At 40.1% G+C, this 24,223-nt stretch overlaps 1 protein-coding gene across 1 annotated transcript; it reads right to left on the reverse strand.

Annotated features, from left to right (window-relative positions):
• Positions 1-3,302: 3,302 nt before the first annotated feature.
• RAG2 (recombination activating 2) lies at positions 3,303-13,622 on the reverse strand. The gene is made up of 2 exons (XM_072422142.1): positions 13,456-13,622; positions 3,303-7,004 (listed from the first exon to the last, which is right to left on the reverse strand). The coding sequence occupies exon 2, from the start codon at positions 6,997-6,999 to the stop codon at positions 5,437-5,439; it is 1,563 nt and encodes a 520-aa protein (XP_072278243.1). The 5' UTR covers positions 7,000-7,004; positions 13,456-13,622; the 3' UTR covers positions 3,303-5,436.
• Positions 13,623-24,223: the final 10,601 nt, after the last annotated feature.

A 24,223-nucleotide genomic window follows, 5' to 3' on the forward strand; every position in this document is an offset into this window, starting at 1 on the left:
AATAAGAGAATGAAAAGGTTAACAGAAACAATTTAAAGTTAATTTGTAAGTCCAGCAAAAATTGGCACAACATAATTGGAATGCTACTGTGTACCTAACAAGTAGCAACCCCAGAATGTTTGCCAAACCTGGAACAAATTGTGCAGATTGGTCCATCACCAGTCAGATTCACCCATATATGTGAAAACTTCCAAGCACCGTAATGCGAATTTTTATTGTGCCAGAGAAAAAAATCAAAGAAAATCTTTGCTGTAATCTCTATAAAGTAAAAATATTGAGTTTCAGCAAAGGATCTGTTTAATTAATAGGTTTTCAGTCTTGCATTGATCAGCTGACGCTCACACAAAGCTTCCTCCTCCTCTGTACTCGGTAGGAGAATTAGGTAATTGCTTTAGAGGTTTGAAACAACGGCTGTGGTTCATGTGCAACAACAGTAATGGGAATGTATTCTATTAACAAATTACATCTATCTGCAGGAAAATCTTAAAGGTAATTTGAGAACATTTCAATGTTTTTTTGCAATCAGACACAAAAACTGTATAATAACTTTGGAATTATGTTTTTAGAGATGTAGTCGGTATTAAGTCAAACTTCAACCAGAGCACTTTTCATTTTAGCTTTGTATAGAGTGGTCAAAATTCTATGGCCCATAGGAGCTTTTTGTCATGTTAAGCACGTGTGCACAAGATATTTGGACATTATGGTACACTGATCTCCTCTAGACATACAATATCAGGCCTTCCCTCCATCCCCGGTGCTTCCATTTTCCTCTGATCAGGACTTCAGCCTCATGATTTGCTAGACCCAGATAACAAAACCCCCTTTGTAAAAGGCTACGTACACATGTGCAATAATTGTCGTTAGAAATGAATGATTAATTACCGATCATTCGATAAACCTTAACAAAAAAAGTGCACAATGACTGGCCAACAACGCCGATGAATAAGGAATGTCGCTGGAAACGAACCACAGTCCCAGTGGATCTGATTGGGCGACGATCGTTCGCTATCCATTGTGTGTACGATCGTTCAGTGATCGTAGATTTTTCTGCAGTACACTTTCTCTGCTACATGTCACTTCCTGCATAATTCAAGCGATCGTATCTAGTGTGTGTACATTATTGGTGGATTATATTTGAACCATCGTATCGTTACAGCATGTACAGAATTGTGCACTATACGATCATTCAAAATAATCATGAATAATCATTGATCGGTCGTTAATCAATCATTTTCTAGCAATAATTATTAGACGTGTGTGCCTAGCCTAAGACCTGCAGTTGCTTTGCCCTTGCTCAGAATCAATGCAAAACTGTACACTAAGAAATACAAACTGATAAGCAGGCAGAAGAATTAATGGCAGAAGAGACATTTGCTTACATAACTCCAATGGGATTTACAGCTAATGCCTACCACAACATATCATCAAAACACTTTCTCAATTGTGAATGGAATAGTGTGGTAGTAGATTTACAGTTGGTAGCTGGTGCAACTGCCGTGCAATTGCCTACTAACCATCCAATTGAAAAAATCCTTAAAACAAAAATATATTCAAAAAACAATAGGGCCCCAGGAGGTAGAGGATTTCAACAGAAAAGGCAAGCAAAGTCTCTTTTGCTGAAAAATAATTTCCCCATGCTGCTGGTGTTTTTCTTTTTCATGAGTAAAATGGTGCAGTGGTAGGTTAATGGCCGCAGGTGGTACAGTGACCTGCTAAAACACTGTATAAACTAACCCTTAAAGGGAAACTTTTCCCTGGTTCCTGGTGTTTTTTTTTCTTACACTGCATGGTGCAAGTTTCATGCAGTTCTATTCTCAGCACCACTGAGAACAGACCTAGATGTCGGGGAAAATGTCATATGTCCTATGCACTGCATCATCTGTAGCCACCCAATTGCTGAAAAAGGATCCCCATTGACCTTGAGTAGTAGGCATCACAGATAGATCTAGAGACCAAGGTGGAACCTAGGTCTTTTCTTGGCACTGCTGGATCAGAGATGGGCTCTCCATTGCACGCCACAAGCACAAAATGTCACCAAAATTGTTTTTTTTGACAAATGATACATGGAATAACTTTTCTACCAAAAGTCTCTACATCCTGGTGACTTTTTGTTCTAATGAGTTTGCTTTATAACCAGTCCTTGACTTCAAACAGGTAACTGCATAAGCACCATGATTTACACAACTGTGTCACCTTTGTCATCTCTTCCTGGACCAATACCTTAATGTGTGAATTCAGGAAGCTGATGTTGGCCCTGAATAAATCCTGAACAAAGATATCTCCAACCTTCTGTGGAATAGAATAAATTAAGATCCTTGTAAATGTTACACTCACACATTACTTGCCCCTAGGATGCATGCCCCTAACATGACCAAATATATCTGATGTTAGGTTTACATTAAAAGACCTAGCACCAAAAAAACACACACACTGTTTGGAAAAAGAACAGTTTATTAAAATTTCAAGCAATTAAAAAATACAAACATTTTATAGAAACAAGTTTTTACAAGGAGTACTCAATTTTTGGGATTTGATATGTTTGCAGTTTATTCATTATGTGTCTGTTTCTATAACTAATCAGTAATTGTGTACCTGGTGAGCATGGTTGGGTCAGCTACAATTTTAGGGGACTCCTAACAGAACTTCTACAACCCTAAAACAGGGACCAGAGTTCCAGATCATTAACATTGCTCAGTTGGTCTCAGCACACACAGGGCTTTTGAATCCTGATAGATGGAACAAGATGATTTATTCAATGAACGTACAACATGTGGGACATGTAAGTGACAATCTAAAAAGTTCCGGAACAAAGCATGTTATTCCATATTACACTGGTGGAACCAATATGGCTATGTTTATACTGTTGGTAAAGTTGCAATGTGGTTACCAGAGGTTGGAACTCGAGTTGCGCAACTTGGACTCGAGTCCGACTTTTTTTGCCTAATGAACGACTTGTAACTCGACTTAGGGGTTTTGCTTAGCGTCTTGCAACTCGACTTGCGACTTGCTTTCTCTGCTGACAGCTGAAGGGGGCGGGGAGGAAGGCAGTCAGGCTTCTGTAACATTGCCTTCCTCCACACCCCCTTCAACTGCCATGGAAGAAAGCCACGGACTTAGAATGCAATAAAGGTGGGGAGGAAGGCAGTGAGTCTCCTGTAACACCGCTTTCCTCCACACATTCTTTGCATTCTAAGTCCACAGCTTTCTCCTTTGACAGCTGAAGGGGGGAGTAAGGAAGACGGTGTTACAGAAGCCTCACTGCCTTCCTCCCCGCCCCCTTAAGCTGTCAGAGGGGAAAGCCGGACTTAGTAGACTTAGAATGCAAGGAATTCGGGGAGGAAGGCAGTGATACAGAAAACTCCCTGCCTTCCTCCCCACCCTTCTTTCATTTTAAGTCCACGGCTTTCTCCTCTGACAGCTGAAGGGGGTGGGGAGGAGGGTGGTGTTACAGAAGCCTCACTGCCTTCCTCCTCTCCCCCTTCAGCAGTCAGAGGAGAAAGTCGTGGATTTAAAATGCGATGCCGTGCTCATGAACAGGATCAGAGCTCTGTTTCTATATGGGGACAAATGGGGATAAATGAAGTGACTTGACTTAGGACTCGACTTTGAAGAAATCTTGGTGACTTGAGACTTGACTTGGGACTTGGTGTCAATGACTTGGGACTTGACTTGGACTTGAAGGGTGACGACTTAGTCCAACCTCTGGTGGTCCACTTCCTGAAGTCAGTGAACCACTATAAATGTTACATGTAGGCTGTATCTGTGGCAGCCCAATAGAGAATGAATGGGTTCAGAACCACTAACTGCCATCTGTTGTCATATTAGCAAACCCTGGTCAGCTGGTCAACCAGCTGCTGCAAGGTGCAAGCTTCCAGGAACTACGTGGGATCACTTGCACCTGTCAAAGGTCTGAACCTGTTTTTATTGTGCAGAAGTCTCTTTTCTGAAAGATAGTTTATTCATGACCAATTAAAAAATCACAAAGAGGAGGTATTGCTCACCTATGATGACTATGTTCTATATTTATTATGTATATTATTTTTGTAATATTTATACATGTACTTATATATTTATATGGAAAAAATTGTTTCCTAAAGGTAGATCCCCCTCCCTGCTCCCTGCTCCCTGCCCTGAATCTTCCCTAAAATCCCCCCCTTTAACCTAGATCCTTACTTACCACCTTAAATGTAGATATAAATAAGTTATTGCCCAAATCGTAGACTTATGTCCCATTCAAGTCTGTTTATTAAGACTGCACAGGCATGGGCTGCAGAGCGTTAGTTTTTGCCAGGCAGCTTGTCCTACAGTGCACATAAAATTTATACTTATTTTTGCTTGAATACTCCTTTAAACCAATAGTAGATCCCTTAGACCAGTAGGCTTTGTCAACATTTCCACCAAATCAAAACGAAGGAAATTCTTGTCGGGATTTGAGGTCAAGTTTTGCTACCTGTAGAACCCTACAAAATACAAGTAAAAGAGAGTTGTCACAATATTCTGCTGAACAAAAAAGATCAAATTTATTTATAAGAAAATGAAACCAGCAAAGTTGACATTAGAGATGTGATTTACTTGCTATTTACCAATAACTCGAACTTTCATCTGGGACTATATCTGCAGAACTGCACTGTCAGAACGTGGGCTTACAATAAACTATGGTTGAATGGGGATAATTTGCGGTTTACCCTTCCTTTTAATCTTGATCTGACAGTGCAACATTCTGTACCAACCACAACACAGCTACAAAGATGGGATGTGGTTTAATAGAACGTAATAGGGTTTACCTGGAACAACACATTTTTTTAAATGTCATATGACATTTCAGTTTTGCTGAGATGTTTGGTTTTATTACAACACCCAGGAACTGGAGTGCAATGGTCTAATCTGGATTTTCCATTGGGCCACACACCTTTGTTGCTGAGGACAGCACCAAGTCTATAACTAGCACTGCCCTGCAGTATCTTTGCAATTTTGTAGAATGGAAGCAAGTGTCCTGTTCTGTGTTTCTCAATGTTCCAACACTGGGCTCTGCTTGACTTGAATATAATGCGTAGGGTTTAGAAAATTGAGCACAGAAAGTCATCTTTTCTAATGACCCCCTTCAGTTTCCTCCACCCCACTGCAGTGCCCCTTAAATGCCTCTACAGCTCCCTACATTCCCTGCCAACCCACCCCACAAATTTCCAGCCCCAGTTAATCTTCTTGCAAATGCATAGACACTGTAATTTAGAAGATTAGGATAGCCACAAACCATAAGAGTTATGCTATGCGGTATCTATATTTTAGGAGAAAAATAAATTATTTACAAATTATGTACAGAAGAGGGACAATAGTGAACGGCATAGTCATAAAATATTTCCTGCCACACTATTTTTATATAACCTTTAGTATCCCTATTCCTAGCATATCCTAAATTTATCCTAGACACCAAAGACTTTATTCAAACAAGCGTCTGAGGAAAGATTTCTTCACTGTTGACATTCTGTTGATAGATGTTACTTTTCGACCTACTTTCTTCATTGAAGGTTTCAAGACAGGAATCATCTGTTTAGGTGTTTGCAGACCTCTTTCCAATTTAGCATGGTCCTTGCAGAAGTATTTGATGTTGTTTTCAGACAGATAGACAAGCATGGTTTCTGAGAGATCCATACACTGGGCATGGACCCAGTGTCCTTTATCACTGGAGCAGTAGATCATAGCCGGTTTGTTGAGTTCTGTGGAGTAATATGGGACCCAGATGTTTACGTTCAGATCACAGCCAGCACAGCATGGGTCCCAGTAGCCTGTCTCCGACTCATCCTCTTCATCATCCTCATTGTAGGTGTCTTCATCAAAGACTCCATCTCCACCAAAGGTGAACTCTTCTGAGTCTTCCAGTGGCATGGAATCTTCTTGTTCTTCCAAAGACCCTTGGCTGCACGACTGCATCAAATCTTCTTCTCCACCAAGGTTTAGTATGTAAAAAAAGAAGTTGTTGTCTGAGCTCTGATTCTTGTTGTCTCCTGGAATTCCAAGGAGAACAACTCCATGTCCCATATCAGCACCAAACCAGGTTTTGCTTTGTTTAACATCTCCTGGCCATTCTGGAGTTTCCATTTCTTGGATGTCAATGGTTTCATCATTTATAGAGACTTTGTTACAGGTCATTCTTTTGTAGCTGTCAGTCTCATATCCACCAACAATCAAGAACTCATTTGGGCAGGTATGACTTACAATAGCGCTCGAGACAGAGAGGCGACTTTGTAAGACTGTACAAGATATGTCTGGACTTCCTAGTGGGAGATCAACTTTAATCCTGTAGATGTTTGAAGGTCTTATGTTACTTTCTAGGGTATGACCCCCCATAATGTATACAATATCATTTCTTGATACTGAAACATGAAAAGAAAGCCCATCTTGTATTTCTTTGATGTTGTACGCAGTAGAACAACCAAACTGAAGGTCGATAAGATAGATTAATGGCTGACAGTCAGTGACGCTATTCCATTTTTCAGTAATCCTTTGATTCAAAGGTATGTAAGATCTTCCACCAAACAGCACCACAGCACTTTTGCCTCTGCTGTGAACCACATTCATGGAATGACCATACCTTGCTTCTGGAACATCACCGACCAAATCTTTTTCAGTACAGCAAATTGTTGATTTCTTGTTGGCTGATGGAACAACAGACATGACATACAGTTTTTGAGATAAATCATTGTTTGGGGACTTTCCACCATGGATGAGATATTGACTGACTTCACCTCCTGGGCTGTCAGAAAAACTGGTCACAGCCGGGTGTCTCAGCGGAGGGAGGTAGCAAGATTCATTGGTGAATAAAGTAGGTCGTAGCTTCAACTCATTTACTTTCAAGTCCACCAGGAACATCCCTGTTGGACAAGACCTCTTCGGCCAACCTTTCTGACCAAAGAAATAGACACGGCGGCCAAACCGAAACAAGGAAAATCCTGGCTGGATTATAGAAGTGTTAGATGAGGCAACAACCGTTTGTAGGGTCATCACACCTGAAGACAAAAAAAAAAAACAAATAAAAAACGCTTGGTACATTAACAATGAGCAATAAATACCCATAAAGCATCCATGTGTTTTCTCTTTTTACAACAGGATGCAATTTCAAGTTAATCAATATTTTCACAGTTAGGTAGAGGGTTACAATAGCGGCAGACATGGGCTTTAGCCTTCCAGGTTACCATGTAGTCCAATACCATGGTATTCTGTACAGTACAACCTCCACCTTATATCCCACTAATCATGCAATCCTAACAATTTTACCCAAATTTTACAATTTTTACCTTCAGCAAGGTGGCCCCATCACCAGGCCAGACCTTTCAATAACAATCTTCCAACAGGGTCATGTGTGCCTTTAACATATTTATGTAATTCACATGTAAAAACCTATTTTGTGTAGATATCTAATAGCCTTGACACTGCTACTGGGTGCTGCCATCTTGATTGTGATATCAGCAGCATCAGCAGACTGAAAGGACACTCTATAGCAGTGGCCGCCAACCAGGGGTTCACAGAAAAATTGGGACAATATTTGCAATTTTTTTGTTTTATTAATAATAAAACAAAAATAATATTCTAATTAAAGAAGCATTATAAAAGCCTATATTTTGAAAGACAATTTTCGCATTTATATTGCACTAAATTCATGAACTACTAGAAATGGAATAACAAGGGAGGTGCAGTGTGACATCAGTGTAGTCCTAAGTTGTATGAGGCAACTCTTGCCAAGCCGTACGCTTCAGTATTGTTTCGACCATTACAGTCACTCTGTGAAGACTGGTTCTTATATGATTGTTTAATTTTATTATTTTTTTTTATGTAAGTATGACCTTAACTGTATTTTCTTTACTGTTATATTCATTGGCATTAATAGTTTGACTTTGATAACTATCATTTCTTGTTTGGTCCTAGATTCAAATGAAATAAATCAATAATGAATGAGAAAAAGCAAACAAATATTTTGTATTTCTTTAGTAATACCAAAGATAATGCAATTTATGATAATAGTAACAATAGTAACACTTCACATAACTGTGAACTAATCAATGAATCAGAGCCTCCACCGTCCTCCACTGGCACCATTAGGAGGATCATTTTTTTACAAATGTATTTATCTTAGTTTCATATTAGTGGTCCATGGAATTTAAAATTATGAATTTAGTGGTCCATGAGGTCTCAAAGCTTGGCGACCGCTGCTCTATAGCAGCCTTTCTCAACCTTTTTAACATAGGGGAACACTTTAAATAACTTTCAGGACTTCAGGGAAGCCCCTGCTATAATTACTATGTCCACAGCTCACAGTATATTAGTGCGTGGTCAGTGGGAAGAATTCCTCTTACATTGGGAAGATTGTCACCCTTACAGATAGCCAGAAAGATCATTGGTGTCAGCTACACTGACTTGAAAGTCACAAATTGCTCATGGAACTCCTAGCAACCTCTGGAGCAACCCTGATTGAGAAGCACTGCTGTATAGTGTTCCCCATTGACCCGACAGCTATAAAAAGTTATGTAGGACGATGTTGGAAAGAGGAGAGGAGCTGGGTCAGCACAAAATTTATTCAGCTATTCCCAGAAAAGTAAGAACTATGATGTGCACAGGAGAGAAATTTTCTATCTCCTTGACGCACATGGCAAGTAACTACAAAAATAATTTATGGTAACAAAAACTACAGCAAATAACAGTGACATTGTTTTACTGACAGGGTGTCTTCAAGTCTTCTTAGCTACCCTGTACTTGTTTATTTGCCTCCAAATGGCTTGAAATTTTTACTTAATGTTTTAAAATTTACTTTTATATTATGTGTATATATATTCATCATTATTTATATGAAATAACACAAACAAAGCACACATGGAGTTAACCCAGAGCTTCCTTGGCAACTGTTACTAAGTCAGCTAGAAGAGGAACCTGGGAGGGGCGGTGCATCATGGGAATGTAGTTTCAGTTCCATTCACTGCAATACAATGCTAACAGATATAAACTACATTTCCCAGCAGCCTCCTCTCTGTAAATAAAGGAATTTCCTTTCAGTCTCTAGATTTGTGCAGAACATATTTGGCAGGTTAGCTTCTTCAAAGGAATCTCAGGTATGTTTTTGTTTAAATAAAGGTGATTCTTGGGTACAAGGGCTGCGGGGGAACTGCAAGTGGCAGCAATGTATGAATGCTAAGAGTAATTCAGTGTGTCTGGCACTGTATAATATATATATATATATATATATATATATACACACACATACACAAAGTCTGTTCAGTCCCTCCCCCACAAAAAAGAGCCTCTATCTCTGTACCTTTTAATTAATTTTTTTTTTCTGCTTTTTGCTAGGAGCTCTGCTGGTATTTGTAGTTCCATAGAAGATCTACACCTCAATTGTGGGAGCAAATCTTCCCTCTGTGTCAATATAAAACTAGTGTAATGTATTACGCTTGTGCTTGTATTCAGATACACTTTAAGGGCTTAGTTTATTAAACTGTGACATTCACTGGTAAGAATCAGTTACTGCCATTGAAACACATGTATCTGGAAGATTCCCGCTAGGGAATTTTGGAGGGAATGTCAGATTCCCTGTTTTATAAATAGAACCATAAATGCACGTAACTTTCAATGCCGAGTTCACTTTAAATGTCACCTGTATTGCAGCACCATAGCATGCAACAGCACATGGTAGTGTTGCGGTGAATTAGAGAAAAAGGGCCTTGTGCTTTTTTTTTTCTTTTTCTGCCTGATTGGTGTCTTCATTTGTCAAAAAAAAATGTATCTCTGGTTCCCCTGTTGCTCCTGGGACTGAATGAACTGCATTATCCTGGCCTATTCAATTAAGATGGCTGAAGATCTGATTCCAGAAAGAAACCAGGTGAAGATAGCGGCATCTGCATCAGAGCAAGGACGGGTGAGTGCGATTACAAAATTGTAATCAGGCAGGCAAGGTTGTTTTATTGCAGAAGCGTCTGTCCCTCCTTCAATAAATGACCTGCCTGGTCACATTTTTTTATTTTTGAGTTTAGTTCTATTTTAACATATAATGCACTACAACACCCATACCACTGGTGTTGTGTGTTATATAAAGGGGTCGTTTTTTTTCCTTCTGTACATTGAAGCAAAACTAAACCTGCTTCACTCACCTAATCACCTTCCATCGCAGGGCACTGCCATCTTCTTTTTCTCCTTCCTCCTACAGACAGTTTCCAGCCCACTTGATTGGCCATGCTGGAATGATGTAACTAATGCGCAGGCGCGTGGGATTTTATTCATTCTGGCACAAGCAAAGGAAGCCGGGATTGCCAGGTTTTCCTGGCAACTGAAGCTGACGCTGCTCATGTGCAGCTCAGCTTTGACGCTAGAAAGCCAGAGCGATCAGTCAGGTAAGGCAGATTATTGCAGGGACACCGCCTCTCCCCTTTCTGAAAAATTGCCCTGACCATGCAAAACTTAAGTGGAACTTTAATCTCTTAATCTCCAGTGATGAGAAATCCATGAGCTCCCTCACCAGCACCAGACTCTTATCCTTGTCTTCTTTGGAACTTTGGCCACTGATTGGCTAGTCTTGAATGAATGAACTCCTGTGCACCTGTGGGGTGATCTACCATCCCATTCTATATGAATAGGCTGCCCTAATGCATTTGAACCCAAATTTATTAAAAAAATTATAATCTTCAATTGCCAGTATTTTTAAAGCTATAGTTTTTAATAAAACAATACTGACGATGATCCTGCCCTGATGGTCCTTTGAAAAGAATCTTCCGTTAATAGGGTGTTAATACTGTTTCCCAGTTGTTTTCCTGTGTGGCCAGCTAGGCATTTTTTCTCATTAAAATACTTGATTTTGCATTTTTTTGTATCCATTGAAACTCAGTGCTATCTTGCAGCCACTGGCTGTCTACATGTACAGTGATAGTTGCAAGGCATTTCTCAGAGCAGGTTTCCTGATTGGTAACAACAGTAGGCTACGTCTGGTTAATGGTCCTGATTTAATAAAGCTCCCTAAGATTGGAGATTATAGACTATCATGAACCTGGGTGATCTAGCCAACCTGGAACAGATCTCGTCCTGGATTGAAAACAGTTATTAAATAATAGCAAATGATCTTAAGAAATCCATTCCAGGTTTGCTGGATCATCCAGATTCTAAATGATAATTTATATTCTTCAGTCTTGGAGAACTTTAATAAACCATTCCCTAATGTGTCTTGAAACCTTCTCACTTTGAAGCTCCTCTGATAAGGTGACAACACAGTGACATAACTAAAAGGCAGGGATAGGCAGTTGTCTCCTCTGATAAGGTGACAACACAGTGACATAACTAAAAGGCAGGGACAGGCAGTTGTTACCCCATACCAGGAAGCAGGAACTTCTTGTCAGGATCACCAGGTATTATTTTAATTGAAACATCAGATTTAAAATAATTGAAAATGCCAAATATATACTCATCCTATACTCATCATAATCTCATACTCTTAGATTGTTAGCTCTTCTTGGCAGGGTTCTCTCCTCCTCCTTTGTTACTGTCTGTATCTGTCTGTCATTTGCAACCCCTATTTAATGTACAGTGCTGCATAATATGTTGGCGCTATATAAATCCTGTTTAATATTAATAATATGAGATTTTAGTGATTGGTTCAGTCAGCCGGCAGCCCGGAATGCTAGGTTGGATGCAGAAGTGTCACCCTGCAGGGCTCCTTCATCTCTGATATATTGTGCAGGAAGACAACGGCTTCTATGATTGCTCAAATCCAGATTTTTTCATTCTGGACTGGAAAACCGTTTAAATAGTAACATTCTTCTCTCCTACTCCAGACTCGCGGCTGAGTTCTCGTCTCCATCAGCCGTTCATTAAATCCCTAAAATAACTTCCGCGCTGTACGTACAAGGTGAGCATTATACCTCCTAATTTAATGTATTCCCTGCTAATTGCATGTTTGCTCCATGACGCTCCGTGGCTTTAAATAGCTGAGCGGTAAGTGGCACGCAGTAAACAGCAGCGGAGCGCTACGTTTTATGTGAAATGCTATGCCATGAATAATTTATCGGGCCCAATTTACTGTGCCACTGACATAAATACTCCAATATAATAGAGGAATGTGCAGAAAGGTCAGGCAGTTGTTACATTGGCTAGAATAATCTTTTTATTTTTTTTCGGGATCCTGAAAAGAAGAATCGAGCTGCGATTTCGATTGGCATTTTGTTTCCCCAAGGTATTGCTACCTGTGGTCGTCCATTTTGGAGCTAAACTGAAAACCTGGAGAAAAGACTTACAAGTGTAATATTGATACACTTGGTGAATAATCTAAAAGGAACTCTAATTGGAGGTCCAATATTTGGTCTATTAAAGGGAAACTGCCATGTGTAAAGTGCAAAGGCTGCCTTCATTCACGAAGAATGCTTATTGCCTAGCAGTCATGATTATTCTGATGTGCTTGTATGCCCCAGGTCAGCATGGCTGCTGGGTTCCTAGCATTTTATAAAGGAAGATATGTGCAACATTTGTGTCCTTTAAAGCTTAATGAATACGCAAACTAGATCAATAGGAAAGGTTTACAGGTTGCTTCTCCTCTTTTTGGGAGCTGCCTGAGAAACCTCTGATGAAAGCTGCCATTCTCTATATCCAAAGCTCATACTAGTTCTGGACGGTGAGGTTAAAGTGAAGCTCTAGGCAGATATAAAAGACACAGGATAATGTAACGCCATGAACTTTAATACCTCTTTTTTCAAGTGCTAGCAGTGTAAATTTGGCTTTTGCAGTCCCTATATAAAAGAACCCAGGCAGAGAAGAGATAATCAGCACAAAGAGCCTGTCTGTTGTGCTTCAGTGCAAAAAACATGCCAATGAACAGAGAGAAAAGTTCATCAGTTTTCTGCCTCTTTTTCACTGTCCAAATACAGGCTGGATGAGGGACTAGACCTGCAAGTATGACACTTCTGCAGCAGCAAAGAAATGAGGTCTACTGGCCTGCCAGAAAGACCTGTGGTAGGTAACAGAGCTGTGCAGTTTTCAGTACTAGATGGACAAATTTGAATCCTATGCAGATACACACCTAGGCATGCAAACAGGTACCTCCAATCACCAAAGGACATTCAAAGAATGTTGACTGAATCCATAGCATATGGATGACAGGCACATTTGTCCATCATGTGCATACATACAGTTCATGCACAATATCACTAACCTGTGGTTTTGCTCTTGGACAAACTAGGCTACTCTTTCTACATCGTAATGTGACACATGTGACAAACTTGGGTCCTGGCCTATAGTTTAAGAACACCAGTACAGCCAATGAGAATATTTTTGCACATGTGAGCTCCACTATGAGGACTGGTCTCAATGGGAACATGTTGTATGGGGATGTTGGGGGGGTGCTGGCGGTCAGCTTGTGGTCCAATCCTGTAAGAACCTCTCAAACCAAATTTAATAAAAATGGGTCTTATTCAAGAATTAAAAATGACTTACCTGTCCCACTGTGTGCTTCAGCAATTACTGTGTATTGCAGCAAAATGTTCACTGAGCTCCTTCTATATCACTGGAAGGCTCACACTGTGCAGATGTGCCCCATCCACAGTGCAATGTGGGTAACCGTCTGTGACCGTTATACCTCAGTCTGAATTCAGCAAGTTATTTAACCCTTTTCACCACAACCTCAGAGAATATCACAGCTGGGAAGGTTTACCACAAAGTAGCTGAAAGGGAGAACAGAGTGCCTGTTTTGTTAGTCAGAGATAGCATGTGATTTGGTAAAATGACACCATTGTGTTTTAGGGCCCATTCACCGTATTGAGGTGAGTTAATGCACATCACATCAGGGCAGCCCATTGCATGTAGATAGACGGGCAATGCATCACAGCGCAGTATTTTTGTGCACCAATACATGCAGATTATTTTCAACTGCACTATACTGCATGGGTGGCTTTTACTTTCTGTATGTATGTTGGGGTGCCAGCATGAAAACACACAAATGCTTACATGCACTTTTTACCATATAGAACAGCAATGCAAGAGTGTGAATAGACCTTGGTTATCAGAAAGTTGGAAATGGAGAGGATTGAACGAAGCTTTGGTAGGTTATAGAGTGGAGCAAACTGGGCAATTGTCTGGGGCACTTACCTTCTCTAGGGTAGGAAATGAGAGAACGGTAGGGTACAAGAAGCTAGAATACTATACATTTAGGGTCTGAAATTGTCCGTAAATTAAGCTACGTGTAATGCAGGAAAAACCTTATTGTTTGGAAACTTGTCCCAAAAAAGCATAAGTCCACAGAAATATTTTAGAACGGTCTTGCAGGTTTTAAACAGGCCAGGTCAGAGCTCTGGCACACCCCTGCGTTTTTACAGTCCAGTATGGAGAGCCAATTGACATTGCATAGATTGGGTTGTTGGATGACATTGGGTGTGCTGGAAGTTTTTTTTTTTTTTCACATTGTGATGCAATAAAACACCCAGACCGAAGCCTAAACTTTGTTTTCTGAAAAACTGACTGTGGGCCGCCTCAAGCAACTGCCACAATCCTGTTGCTACGAGCAATCCCCCACAGCAAGCTCACAATAGAGATATGTGACTGCTACTAAAGAGCACACTAACCTTTTGATGACTGCGGTTCATGCACAGGGCAACTTAGAGCTGTCTCAGCTTTACAACCTGGGATAGTAAAATCAAAGAAAACTATTGATACACAGTTGTATAGGATTTTAAAATAATAAAGGCCTGAGGTCTTTTTTTCCTAGTAGTATAAATGTCTGAACTATTTATAATTGCAGGTAAGGTATCTGCAATTTTTTTTTTAATTGGAGGAAATATGGAATCTGGCATACCGTGACAGTGCTGATTTTGAATTGTTTTTTTGCTACAATAGTGAAATAACATCAAAGTGATCTCTTTATGCCTGCAGCCACTGACATGTTGTGTTAACAGCTATGAACTGAAACTTAAAAAACAAGAGAAGAAAAACATGCATTTCCTTCCTTAAAACACCAACATTTACATATAAACCACCAATGTTCTGCGGTTGATGTGGTCTGGGTGTTGAACCCCGTGGGACACCAAATGTAACCATGAGATCTCAGATAGATGCATGGACAGGATGAAGATAACATTAATAACCCTTCCTGTTGTTTTTGGGAAAAGGTAGCAGACCTTGGTATAGTCAAACAGCAACTTAAAGGTATATCAACGGCAAAATGGTAAAGTGGAACTAAACCCTAATAATGAAAATTACAACCTGTCAGGTCTTTTACAGGTGATGTCCCTTTGACAATAAAACAACTTTACCTGCCTGATCAGACTTTTTAAATACCCTCACCTGTCCCTGTTCTGGGACTGGTGGTCCTCTGGGTTTCTGATCTTTGGTCATCACTGTAACAAATATTGTCTAAATATATTATGTTGTCTATATGTCTATGCATTTGTAGCTTTATTTGAATTTTTCAGTCCTATGTTTCTTTAGGATGTCCATATATATCACTTGCTCTTCATAATAACTATTTATTTTGTTTAGGCCTGGAGTTGGCACCATGCCGAGTTCTTGCAACAACCACCCTGGTATGACAGAGGAGGAGATGGCTTGTACTGTTCTAAATAGGTTTCTTGGAATCCCAGAACAGACATATGAGGACTTCTTAACAACCTTCACCCATCTTCCTCAAGGTAACCTTCCCCACCTTAAAATGCTATGGGAGGTTACAAAAGAGTTCAATTTCAACAGAATGGGTAGTCTGGGGAAAGTAAAACCTCTAGAAATATGTCCTGGAAGTTTCTTCAGCTCATTGTATATCTGGTAGTTAGTCACATCCAACTGGACTTTTTTTTGTAATGTTAAAGATGTTTCACAACTTTCCGAGCTGCATCATTGGCTATGAACTGATGAAGCAACTTGGAAATTTGACAAACATCTTCAACATTACAAGAATAAGTCTATTTGAATGCGAATCATTTCCACTAGATACCATCTGGAAAGATTGCCGTCTCTGTACCCAATTATTGTTGTTGACTACTGTCTTTGAAACAGAAATTGAGAAAAGATCAATTCTAACCCTTCCCCATTGGTTGGAGATCCAAAGCCTTCAATAGTCTATCTAAATTTGAAGTTCAAGTTTTCATGTGAGTGTTGGTAAATGTAGTTGCGTCCTGGCTTGTTGTATCTGCAAGGTTGAGAACTTCTCATCAGCATGATCTGGTCTGCCAGCATTACAAGTCACATGGTGATTTCATGATTCTGACTGCTGAGTAGCAAAGGCACCCAGATAATAGCCCTCCTAATTCTAAATGTGGACCCTCTCATATAAATAACCACAGAGAACAGGTTCATGTTGGAAGGAGCAAGGCCACAACTTTATTGTAATGAACAGAATTACAACAAATGTTTAACCCAAAAGCCTCATCTCAATATACCATTAACAGTGCTAACAGTTGCCAACCGGTCTTGACAAGTATCTGACTAACCAAACCCCACAGGGGGCAAAAAAACACAAAGACTAGTTCAGTGCATCCCAGGTAAAATCCACCATTTAATGAATGAACAGATATCTAGACATTCCAGATAGCTGCAAGATCTTTAAATTTGTAGTCTATGCACTTCTCCTTAATTTTGATGGATTAAAGATCCCAGATGGTCCAGACCCCATCATTACAAGTCTGTGTTGCAACATACTTCAGGACAGATGGCAAAATATTATGTTTTGATTAAGTACATAGTATCCTTGAAAATGGGAAGCCCTCATATTGAATTGGCTTGTTGTAAGATATCTTAATGAAATAAATAGGATTTATTAATTTTGGATTATTTAATCTATTTCATTCTCATTGTTAACTTGTATTTATATAGCGCCAACATATAACGCATCAATTTACAAAGTCTATATTCATGTCACTAGCTGTCCCTGGAAGGAGCTCACAATCTAATGTCCCTACCATAGTCATATGTCATTAACACCGTCTAGGGCCAAATAACCTAATTAACACCAATTACCCCAAATGCATGTTTTTAGGATGTGGGAGGAAACCAGAGTACCTGGAAGAAACCCATGCACTGTCATCTCCATGCAGATAGTGCACTGGCCAGGATTTGAACCTGGGACCTAGCGCTGCAAGGATGAGAGTGCTAACTTCTAAACCATTTTCCTCAATTTGCATTAAAACATTTTGGAAGGCTTCCTTCCATGATGTCGACAAATACCTAAATTTTACAAGTGTTCACAAAATGTAACCATCATACTGGTACTGCAACCATCATAAAAAATTCAGTGGCCAATGGGTGACAGTCTTATTGGCCAGGATTATAACAACTAAAGTAGCTTAGCTAAAAAGTAGAAAAATGTTGGTCCCGGTAACTACACCGGCCCTTATCTTAGAGGGGCTCAGAAGAGGGTTTACTAGTAACAGAAGGCACTTTGTGGTGCACCGGTTCACTTTAAAGGTAAACGCTATGCAACTAAATACTCAGGGAGAACACATATAAGGAAGCTGTTTCTTACCATAAAATTTATACTTTGTTCATATGATCCTGAGATGATCAATGTCACTGACAATGGTCTTTCATGATCGTTTCCAGCAACAAAGTAGTGAGAGATAAATAGTGAGAGCTGTACAGCATCATTCTGAACGAGTATTACCTGCGTGCTCCCCTCCCTTCACTTGTATTGTGGTTGCTCACAGTTAGTACGGATTCATGAACAGCGTTGGATGACCTCTGTAAATATGTGACAGTGTTCAACCCCAAAAATTTTTTAAGACGGGTGGTAAGAAATTTTAGTCAGGTGGGAGCCTCTGTATTGTGACCGAACTCTTCAGTGACCACTCAAAAACAGCCGGCTGGTTACTGAAAAGTGCTGGGTGGTGCACCCGGCTAAAAGGGGCTGGGGGGAACATTGTGTTAGATTATTGCCTTTGGGCTGGTCTCGGGCAAAAATCATCTGACGTGTGTATATAACCTTTATTAATAATAAACAGTATTTATATAGCGGCAACTTATTACGCAGCACTGTACATTAAATAGGTTACACAATTGTGCTACATAACACAGCCCTGTCTTGCAAGACAAGATACTGAATCTTTTACTTTGTAGTTATCAATGTGATTATCCAATCAGCCATTTGATGCTACTACAAAGATTAAATTGATTAACAATAATAAAACACAAACTTAAAACATTCGATTGGTTTAATGAGCTTTGATTGATTTTGTTGCTGGCCATTCAATCCCCCTTAAAATTTTATGGCAATCTTCTAATCATTTGAAAAACATTTATGTTGTATGTCAGACAACCAACTGTAATATAGATAATTAAATGATTCTTTATATTAGATTGTTTCTGAAAGATTGTATTTGAAAGTTCAGCTTTAAGGCCAGTTCTTGGAATGCATGGAATGGAAAGCAGCGGGTAGAAAATTGTGGTTTCATTGTCTGATCATGCGAAGTCCCCTGAGAATATTTAAAGCTGTTTTTTAGTTTTTGGTTTACAGCCCACTAGATAACATCTGCTCCTTCTGGATCCGCATGTTATTGTTTTTTCAAGCATGCATAAAAATACTGGAAAGACTGTATTGCCTGAAGTACAAAAACATCTTTGAGATGGTGACTTTTAACTGCAGCAAAACATCACACCGATAAAAAAAAAAAATGGAGCAACTTTGAAAATGGGTTAAAGGAAAAATGTAAACTATATTCACTAAATGGGAATTTTGGTTACTGTAATGTTTAGCCTAAAACCTAATTCTGGGCATTTTTAGAGAATACAATGTTTCCTTAGATGATCTAAAGCAAAGAGCAGACTCTGAGTATTACCTGTCTTATTCCAAATTCCTGTGTTCTTTCTCCTTGCTCTCATGGGTCCTCCTTGCTGGTCTCAGACCGATTGTATCGCTGCCCCTTTTGACAACATCATGCAGGTCCAATGGCCTTGGCTTCGCCAGCAATCATCTAAGATGTTGGCCAACTTGTATTGGCGCCATAATTTTGCTTGAGCACTGATTATTCAGGATCTTCCTTTATTTAATACACTGTATGCTCCTTGTATATTTGATCCAAATAGCTATTCCTCCCTTAGCCACCAATGGGTGTTTTCTGTGGTATTGATGTCTTGCGTTCTTCCTGAGTCTGCAGATGCCACAATGATGCTCACTGTCTTGTGGAATACAGGCAGACCTACCTCCTATCCAGCTTAATTCTGCTGAATGGGGCTCATGTAGAATGTATCGGTCAGTACAGGAAAGAATTACTATTTGCAGTTTCTCCTGAAGAGAGGCTGAAATTAAAGTGTTTTGCTTTGCTCGTTAAAACTGGATTACTTCACTCCCTACATTACTTACAGTCCCTACAGCTACTGGGGTCAGTTTAAGCTTTTTTTTTAAAAGCTTACTTGCTCATTGTTAAAATTATGCATAGGACACAGTTATGCTTTAAAGAGAATATTTGAATCAGTATGTACTAGGCTGTATTTGTTTGAAAAAAAAATCACCCCGGGTTTGTTTCAGGCCTTGTGTTCAAGGGTCACCCAGCTGTCCCCTTCTCCAGTTGTGACGTTAGGATCACACTTAACAGACCAAACAGGTAAGCAGGCACACCCACCTCCCTTGCGCTGCTGGTCCTATAGAGGAAAGAAGGGAGACTAGTGGTTTTATTATACAGAGGTGTCAGGTGTGGGGTACTAAACACCTTAGAAAAATATTTAACTTATCCTGTTTATCTTCATATGATAGCAGTATTCTCCCTAGGATTTGTTTTAAGCAGGGTGGGAAGAAGCTGTGGTGGTGGTGGTGGTGACCTCTGTATTGTGACCCAACTTTTCAGTAACCACCCAAATAAATTCTGTGTGGTTACTGAAAAGCGCTGGGTAGGGTGTCTGGCTAAAAAAGGCTGGGGGGAACACTGCATAAGGTTGTATCTTTACGTTCCCCGTTGTATTTGTGGTCACACAATAGGCCTGATTTAATAAAGCTTTCCAAGACGGGTGAATGTGGACTATCATGGCCGAACCCAGGTGATCCAACAAACCTGGAAAGGATGGAAGAATCATTTGCTATTAGTTGGAAAGTGGTTTTAATTCATTCCGGGTTTGTTGGATCACATAGGTTATCCCATGATAGTCTATCTTCACCAGTCTTGGAGAGCTTTAGTAATTCAGGCCCAATGTACTCATATATAAACATGTCACCCTTTCGCAACCAATGCGCTTATCATGCAATGTAACTCTTAAACTTTTAATTGGCTTGACAATGGTAATCTTCTGCTTTTTCTACCATTGCGATTGGCTTTGTCTCATTCACAGCAGGCTTGGAAAATTCAATTTTCCTCATCTCTAGACCCCATGTGGGGTACAGAGAATGAACGAATAATCTAAAACTAAAGGACAAGATTTCTTTCACCATAGAAAAAAATGAGTGCTGTAAGATCTTTAACAAACCTTTTGTTTTACTGATAAGCTCGGAAGGAGCCTAACTCTCTTGGGTTCCTCTTTCTATCCCCTTCTGTAAAACCTCATGGGGCGATTACCAAAAAGGTATTCTATCTGCCTTTGTGCACTTCTAGGAGAATCAGGTTGTACATGAAAAGTAGGTGAAAAGGGCACCCAGAAAGAGAAAAGCATCAGCCGACACGAAGAAAAAGAAGAGAGCCGTTACCGGCTCAGCCGGCGATTAGCGATTGATGTTGGCGTGAGGCATCGGGATTGAGGCAATAAGCTTCAGAATTGTCTCTGTTCCAGGGAAGCCATACACCTCATTTGAATGAAAGATTCCCTTTTCTTGTTTGATGTGAAGAGCTAAATTTAAAAGACCGTGGGAGTTTTTTTATTTTTTTTTGTCTTCCGTTCAATCTTCAGAGGAATATTATTTTCATACCTGATTCATATCCGGCTGTGAAGGGCTAGCACTGACCAGATGTTCCTTTGTCTTCACAAAAAGAGATGAAGCATGGATGAAAGTTTTATGAGGATCTCAGCAGAAGGGAACAAGCAGCGCTAGAATGCAGGAGGGCTGGGAAAGGGATGGGGGGTTTTGACGAGATCTCACAGAAGTGTGCAACATTCATCAATTCTTTTGTATCCTACCTGGTATCATGCCCTTATTGGTTAACTCTAGCGGTTGTTTGATCAAGCACTTCATGGATGTAGCATGAAAGGATTGGAAAAACAATATTGCTAGTTACAGATAGCGGCTGGGTGCAGTCACCGGAGGGTCAGTAGATTGGCAACTAGTATTAGATGTCTACCTTTGAGCATCTGCAGCTTGTTCGGTTGTTGGAGGCAAAATATTATTGATAAGCAGAACTGAGGTTTTAAATAGTTTTTTTTTTTATTAAAGCTGAACTCCAGCCTTCCCCTCAGTCTTGCACAGCTGTACAGACCATACTACTGTATTGCCTATTCTGATTTCACTGCACACATTGCAGCTTCCCACATTGGGCCTGATTTATTGAAGCTCTCCAAAACTAGAGAGGATACACTTTCATCAGTGAACCTTGGTGATCTAAAAAAAACTTGGAACGGATCTGGTACAGAAGTGAAAACATTTGCTAGCAAATGACTTTATGAAATCCATTCTAAGTTTGCTAGATCACCCAGGTTCACTGATAAAAGTGTATCCTTTCCAGCCTTGGAGAGCTTTAATAAATCAGCCCCATTGTATATTAGGAGTTACAGTAAATTAGATACAGCCCACAACACAACGGTTCTCTTTTCTCTGTACATCTCCTCTCTTGGTAGTCTCATATCCTCCTTTGGCTTACAGTACCATCTGTATGCTGATGACACTCAAATCTATCTGTCCACCCCTGACCTGTCTCATGCTGCCTGTCAGCCATCTCATCTCATCTGACCAATTCCTGACACTCAACCTGGATAAAACAGAACTCATCATCATCCCCCCTCAAATTCCAAACACTGTTATTCGTCCCTCCCCTCAGGTACGTTGTCTTGGTGACACCTTTGACTCTGCCCTCTCATTTACCCCCCATATTCAGAACATTTCCAGGTCATGTCACTTTCACCTACGCAACATCTCCAAAATCCGCCCCTACCTGTCCCCTGAGACCACCAAACTCCTTGTACATGCTCTTATCTTCCGTCTGGACTACTGTAACCTCCTCTTCTCTGGTATTCCACTAACCCGACTCTCTCCTTTACAATCTATCATGAATGCTGCAGCCAGACTCATCCATCCTTCCCTCCGCTCCTCTTCCGCTGCATCTCTTTGTAGTTCTCTCCATTGGCTTCCATTTCACCTTGGAATCAAATTTAAGCTCCTGCTCCTGTGCCTTCAAATCCCTACACAGTTATTGTCCCACTTACATTTCTGACATGGTTAAAAAATACTCCCCCTGCTGCTCTCACTGCTCCTCCAATGACCTACTAATGACTTCCTCACTCATAACCTCATCACATGCACGGATACAAGACTTCTCTAGAGCTGCTCCAACTCTCTGGAATGGTCTTCCTCGTCATATTCGACTTGCTCTTACTTTCTGCTCATTTAAAAGAGCGCTCAAAACCCATTTTTTCAAACTTGCCTACCCGGCTTCTTCTGTCATTTGAAACCATCACTACTTCCCACCACTACATATCTCCCATCCTATTGTGTGTGAAATTCCCCCACCTACTAGATTGTAAGCTCTTCAGGGCAGGGTCCTCTCCTTCCGTCTGTATTAGTCTGTCATTTGCAATCCCTATTTAATGTACAGCGCTGCGTAATATGTTGGCGCTATATAAATCCTGTTTAATAATAATAATAATAAATAATAACACTACCTATCCTTTATATCCTGGCCTGACTGTCTTTGGCCTGACTGTCTTTGGCCCAGCCCTTTCATTTATTAGAGTTTAATTATGGTGGCTCAGCATCAATTGGCAGCTTATTGAGGGTGGTTGGCAACCGAAAACAATACTCCATACTGATATCCACCAGTCAAGCCATGTTAGTGTTTGCAACTTTCTATTGCCAGATCACTGCTTGTATCAGGGTGGAAGGCTCATGAAAATAGTAATAAGATGGGGTGCTGCGATGTTTTATAGAAAGCAAAGCACAACAACCTGGACCTGATTTAATAAAGCTCTCCAAGACTGGAGAAGGTGCACTTTTATCAGTATAGCTAGGTGATCCAGCAAATCTGGAGCAGAGTACTTAAAAGTAATTTGCTATTTATTAGTGAAGGAAAAATTCCTGTTTCCCTTATCTCTTTTCTGAAAAAACTATCTTTACTAAGTCTCTATTCGCTTAATAATCACACAGATCCTAAATAACAAGATATTTATTACCAGAGAAAAGAATTAAGAGTTAATCAAAAATGATTCAAAATAAGCTAAATAATAATCACATAGACAAAGCAAAATTGTACATTACGCAGAATCTGTCCTCTATATCCTGTACCCTGGCTGGGTTCTAGGAAGTTTGGAGAGAGAAAGTAAGTAAGAGAAAAGAAAATTTGGAAGAAGAGAGGTCTAAGAGGCTTAGGATGTATATTAGAGCCATTTGTGGCTGTGTCCCTTCTTATACATCTCCAGGACCCCCCCCCTTACTTAGGTGTCCTCCCACTTCCGGAAATACACTGCTCACAGGTGCTCGCTGATATTCTCCAATAGGTGTCACTGTTGCATTGGGGGCAAGTCATCTGGCTCCTTTGGGGGTATGAATATTCACCAGGCAGAATGATTGGAGAAGTCTTTGGAGTAGATGGTTCCATGCACAATCCCCATACCTCACACCTGGCATGGTGTGATTTTCCTGTTCAAGGAGGTGTTATATTTACTTCCAGTTCCTTGGATCCAAACCCCAGCTGGAGTCATCCTGCTAGATTTGTCCGCATTGACATTTCAAAGGCAACCCCCATTAAGGCTCACCAACAGTCATAAGGAACCTATCATTTGAAATGGAATATGCATAAGTGCTGATTTTATATCATTCATGTGCGCACTCCAACAGTTAGGAAATGTTTTCAATCCTGAACCAGAAATGAACTATTTGAGGTTTGCTGGATCACCTGGTTTCACTGATGAAAGTGTATCTTCTCTAGTCTTGGAGAGTTTTAATAAATCATACTGCCTGTTGGACCCTCCCCCATGATTTTTGTGTTTACTATAGAGAAGCTGTCACCTGTATTGCAATGATATCACTGGGTATTTATTGAACATGGAAAGGTTGTATTTCCTGTAATTTTATGAAACATTTCTTAAGCCTGTCGGCAAGAAGGAAAGGAACCAGAAAATTCAAAATGTAAGCAAATTCAAATTTAAACTTTAA

This window comes from Pyxicephalus adspersus, chromosome 9 (assembly GCF_032062135.1).
Source record: "Pyxicephalus adspersus chromosome 9, UCB_Pads_2.0, whole genome shotgun sequence".
Classification (NCBI taxonomy): Eukaryota; Metazoa; Chordata; class Amphibia; order Anura; family Pyxicephalidae; genus Pyxicephalus; species Pyxicephalus adspersus.

Bases quoted from the DNA above. Each gene is read 5' to 3' on its own strand.
- RAG2 (XM_072422142.1), bottom strand. From the start codon at position 6,999: ATGACCCTACAAACGGTTGTTGCCTCATCTAACACTTCTATAATCCAG.